Source organism: Trematomus bernacchii, unplaced genomic scaffold, assembly GCF_902827165.1.
Source record: "Trematomus bernacchii unplaced genomic scaffold, fTreBer1.1, whole genome shotgun sequence".
Lineage (NCBI taxonomy): Eukaryota > Metazoa > Chordata > Actinopteri > Perciformes > Nototheniidae > Trematomus > Trematomus bernacchii.
In genome coordinates, this window is record NW_022987347.1 from 27,501 (window position 1) to 33,000 (window position 5,500).

At 55.1% G+C, this 5,500-nt stretch overlaps 1 protein-coding gene across 1 annotated transcript in view; it reads right to left on the reverse strand.

Moving 5' to 3' along the window:
* The window catches only part of ttc19 (tetratricopeptide repeat domain 19), a gene marked incomplete at its 5' end in the record, with an annotated part of 11,547 nt that extends 6,325 nt beyond the window's left edge, over positions 1-5,222 (reverse strand). Inside the window, 2 exon segments of the mRNA XM_034132043.1 lie at positions 1,167-1,277; positions 5,131-5,222. Coding sequence (XP_033987934.1) covers positions 1,167-1,277; positions 5,131-5,222 — 203 coding nt within the window.
* Between the last annotated feature and the right edge of the window lie 278 nt (positions 5,223-5,500).

The window sequence follows — 5,500 nt, forward strand, 5'->3', positions numbered from 1 at the left end:
CTGTACGGACTGAGGCTGGAGAAAGGAGTCTTTCTTATTATGGTCCTTGGTCTTGGAATGACCTTCAATCAAGCCTCAAACTGAGGGCACTTGTCTCTATATCATGTTTTAAATTGAAGTTGTCTGAAGTCCTCACCACCAGCTGCTCTTGCAGTAACAAGTAGTGTACTTTTCTTACTGTCCTGATGTGCTCAATGTAGGGACTGCTTTTTCCTCTTTTGGTTTCTTAGTTATGTTCTCTGTATTTTATATGTTTGTGTTTTGTGTAACGTTGCTGCCTTCTTGGCCAGGTCAGCATTGAAAATGAGATTTTATCTCAATGTTTTTTATCTGGTTAAGGTTCAATTAAAAATTAAAAATTAACTTCAGCAGCGTTTTTATCGTTTTAATGCCATTGAAGACCACTTTGGAGAGACGACAGCCAAGGTAAAGATGTTAGCATTTTTAGCTACCTAGCGTCACCTGTTTTGATGTCCGTTTTTGCTTATAACGTCGCAATTTCGTATAATTCAGGGATAATGTCGGTGTCGTTAGATTCTGTGTCACCTCACGATGTGAAATGATGTGTTGGATGTGGTGAAAAGATAAATAATAAGGTTTTGTGAGTGATTTTCGGTGCAGTAAGGTGTTAGCATTTTTCGCTCGTTGCTAATTCAGAGGCTCAGTGTTAGCATTGTGGGTTTTCTTTTGAAAAATAAATAAAAATGATCAGTTAGATGAGTTTCTTCCCGTTACATGGATATAAAACATTCATAGTTTTATTAAATGAACATGCCCTCAGACACTGTTTCCTGCAAGATGTTGCGGCAGTGCCCCGGTACCGGGCTTAACAGGTTAAACAGTAATTTCATCATTTTGATTGTTGGCTGCTCATTTAATAACTATTAATTGTACTAGTTTGTTGTCGGCTCTTGTGCGTAGTGAATACTAAAGCAGACCATTGTCTCTGTGTCAGCTCATTATTTTGTAGAATTCTTGTAGAATAGCGTGAGTGTGAGGGTAATCAAATCAATTGGTCAGGAAGTCAGAGATGTGCAACTATAAGTGCCCTTTTTCTCACTTGAGCGCCCGCCCCCCAAAATGTCTGTGCACGTCCCTGCAGGGGTCACAGAGGTCACAGAGATGTACAGACTAGGTCACAGAGATGTACAGAGGTCACAGGTCACCAGGCTGTAGCAGTAGATGATGGCCTGGTGGTTGTGGGTCTGATGAGCGAGAGCCAACGCCTGATGGAGGAACACAGAGGCTGCCTCGAGCTGATCTCTGGAGAGAGAGAGCTGCAGAGAGAGAGAGAGAAAGTGAGAGATTTTGATTTTTCAAACCACAATTATTCACAAAACAAAGAGACACATTATCACCAAATAATATATATATATTTTTTAAAACACTGTCATTGTGATTTGGAGACTTCAGTCCGAGTTCTGAGTAGTCCCCACACCTTGAAGAGACCTCCATAGAAACCTGAGAGATTATTCAGGCGTAACCCTTTCAGGTCCATCAGGAACAGCGACTCAGCCCGACCCAGCCAGACCCAGCCAGACCCAGCCAGACCCAGCCAGAGCCAGCCAGACCCAGCCCACCACAGCGCTCCAATGAGGCCCGAGCTACAGGTCTCCAGACCAGGTCAGCAGGTCCAGTCAGGAACAGCGACTCAGCCAGACCCAGCCAGACCCAGCCAGACTCAGCCAGACCCAGCCAGACTCAGCCAGACCCAGCCAGACCCAGCCAGACCCAGCCAGACCCAGACAGACCCAGCCAGACTCAGCTAGACCCAGCCAGACTCAGCCAGACCCAGCCAGACCCAGCCAGACCCAGCCAGACTCAGCCAGACCCAGCCAGACCCAGCCAGACCCAGCCAGACCCAGCCCACCACAGCGCTCCAATGAGGCCCGAGCTACAGGTCTCCAGACCAGGTCAGCAGGTCCAGTCAGGAACAGCGACTCAGCCAGACCCAGCCAGACCCAGCCAGACTCAGCCAGACCCAGCCAGACTCAGCCAGACCCAGCCAGACTTAGCCAGACCCAGCCAGACCCAGCCAGACTCAGCCAGACCCAGCCAGACTCAGCCAGACCCAGCCAGACCCAGCCAGACTCAGCTAGACCCAGCCAGACTCAGCCAGACCCAGCCAGACCCAGCCAGACTCAGCCAGACCCAGCCAGACCCAGCCAGACTCAGCCAGACCCAGCCAGACCCAGCCAGACCCAGCCAGACTCAGCCAGACTCAGCCAGACCCAGCCAGACTCAGCCAGACCCAGCCAGACCCAGCCAGACCCAGCCAGACTCAGCCAGACCCAGCCAGACCCAGCCAGACTCAGCCAGACCCAGCCAGACCCAGCCAGACCCAGCCAAACCCAGCCAAACCCAGCCAGACCCAGCCAGACCCAGCCCACCACAGCGCTCCAATGAGGCCCGAGCTACAGGTCTCCAGACCAGGTCAGCAGGTCCAGTCAGGAACAGCGACTCAGCCAGACCCAGCCAGACCCAGCCAGACTCAGCCAGACCCAGCCAGACCCAGCCAGACTCAGCCAGACCCAGACAGACCCAGCCAGACTCAGCTAGACCCAGCCAGACTCAGCCAGACCCAGCCAGACCCAGCCAGACCCAGCCAGACTCAGCCAGACCCAGCCAGACCCAGCCAGACCCAGCCAGACCCAGCCAGACCCAGCCAGACCCAGCCCACCACAGCGCTCCAATGAGGCCCGAGCTACAGGTCTCCAGACCAGGTCAGCAGGTCCAGTCAGGAACAGCGACTCAGCCAGACCCAGCCAGACCCAGCCAGACTCAGCCAGACCCAGCCAGACTCAGCCAGACCCAGCCAGACCCAGCCAGACTTAGCCAGACCCAGCCAGACCCAGCCAGACCCAGCCAGACTCAGCCAGACCCAGCCAGACTCAGCCAGACCCAGCCAGACCCAGCCAGACCCAGCCAGACTCAGCTAGACCCAGCCAGACTCAGCCAGACCCAGCCAGACCCAGCCAGACTCAGCCAGACCCAGCCAGACCCAGCCAGACCCAGCCAGACTCAGCCAGACCCAGCCAGACCCAGCCAGACCCAGCCAGCCAGACCCAGCCAGACTCAGCCAGACCCAGCCAGACCCAGCCAGACCCAGCCAGACTCAGCCAGACCCAGCCAGACCCAGCCAGACCCAGCCAGACTCAGCCAGACCCAGCCAGACCCAGCCAGACCCAGCCAAACCCAGCCAGACCCAGCCAGACCCAGCCCACCACAGCGCTCCAATGAGGCCCGAGCTACAGGTCTCCAGACCAGGTCAGCAGGTCCAGTCAGGAACAGCGACTCAGCCAGACCCAGCCAGACCCAGCCAGACTCAGCCAGACCCAGCCAGACTCAGCCAGACCCAGCCAGACCCAGCCAGACCCAGCCAGACCCAGCCAGACTCAGCCAGACCCAGACAGACCCAGCCAGACCCAGCCAGACCCAGCCAGACTCAGCCAGACCCAGCCAGACCCAGCCAGACCCAGCCAAACCCAGCCAGACCCAGCCAGACCCAGCCCACCACAGCGCTCCAATGAGGCCCGAGCTACAGGTCTCCAGACCAGGTCAGCAGGTCCAGTCAGGAACAGCGACTCAGCCAGACCCAGCCAGACCCAGCCAGACTCAGCCAGACCCAGCCAGACTCAGCCAGACCCAGCCAGACCCAGCCAGACCCAGCCAGACCCAGCCAGACTCAGCCAGACCCAGACAGACCCAGCCAGACTCAGCTAGACCCAGCCAGACCCAGCCAGACTCAGCCAGACCCAGCCAGACCCAGCCAGACCCAGCCAGACCTCAGCCAGACCCAGCCAGACCCAGCCAGACCCAGCCAGACCCAGCCCACCACAGCGCTCCAATGAGGCCCGAGCTACAGGTCTCCAGACCAGGTCAGCAGGTCCAGTCAGGAACAGCGACTCAGCCAGACCCAGCCAGACCCAGCCAGACTCAGCCAGACCCAGCCAGACTCAGCCAGACCCAGCCAGACCCAGCCAGACTCAGCCAGACCCAGACAGACCCAGCCAGACTCAGCTAGACCCAGCCAGACCCAGCCAGACTCAGCCAGACCCAGCCAGACTCAGCCAGACCCAGCCAGACCCAGCCAGACCCAGCCAGACTCAGCTAGACCCAGCCAGACCCAGCCAGACTCAGCCAGACCCAGCCAGACTCAGCCAGACTCAGCCAGACCCAGCCAGACCCAGCCAGACCCAGCCAGACTCAGCCAGACTCAGCCAGACCCAGCCAGACCCAGCCAGACCCAGCCAGACCCAGCCAGACCCAGCCAGACTCAGCCAGACCCAGCCAGACCCAGCCAGACCCAGCCAGACTCAGCCAGACCCAGCCAGACCCAGCCAGACTCAGCCAGACCCAGCCAGACCCAGCCAGACCCAGCCAGACCCAGCCCACCACAGCGCTCCAATAAGGCCCGAGCTACAGGTCTCCAGACCAGGTCAGCAGGTCCAGTCAGGAACCTCTGGAGGAACCGGAGCCTGAAGGCAGCCCCTCTGCCTGCAGTATTTCCTTTAGCCTGAGCTTCTCTGGGCCGTAGAAGATAGGCCGCATGAGAGCCTTGGCAGAATCATGAAATAACTTCAAATCATCAAAGAAATCCTCTATCCCCTGAATCCTGAAGTCACATGGAAGACCTTTTAAGACCTTTCTTAAGACTCTTTCCATACATGTTAAGACCTCATCTCCACTTTGAGTTCTAACCGGTTACCTTGGCGACACACTTTACCTCACATTTACTATATTCAGTATTGATTGTCCTTCTTCCTTATCTTCCAACCATTTGGACGCAGACTTGCATTCCCCCATAACCATGTTGTTCAACAACCGGCGTAAACGGACCTTCGCGCTATCAAGCAGTGAGCGTGCGATGTCCTGTTCAGATGACGTCTGAACGGGATGCCATAAATAAACTACACAGAATCACACTACACACCTACGCAATGATTACATTCAGGCAGACTGTAGAATACCTCTTTGGACCATTAATATACTTATTGAAAACAAGCTGTAAAATGTGATACCTTGGAAAATGCCCTTTAATACTTTTTAATACCCCGCGGACACCCTGCACTCACAATCAGAGAGACAGAGTTTGTGTGTGCGTGCGTGCGTGTGTGTGTGCGTGTGTACCTTGGCCTTCTTCAGCAGCAGGATGATCTCGTCCTCTTTCCTCTGAGCTTCATCTCTGCGATCTTCATCAGAGCTGCTGAACAGAGAGAAGGCTAGACACACACACACACACACACACACACACACACACACACACACACACAACACACACACACACACACACACACACACACACACACACACACACACACACACACACACACACACACACACACACACACACACACACAACACACACACACAACACAAACACACACACTACACACACACACACACACACACACACACACACACACACACACACACTTAGAGGTATATTCCTGTTGAAATCGGAATTAAAATATATATCACTCACAGTGACAGGTGAGAG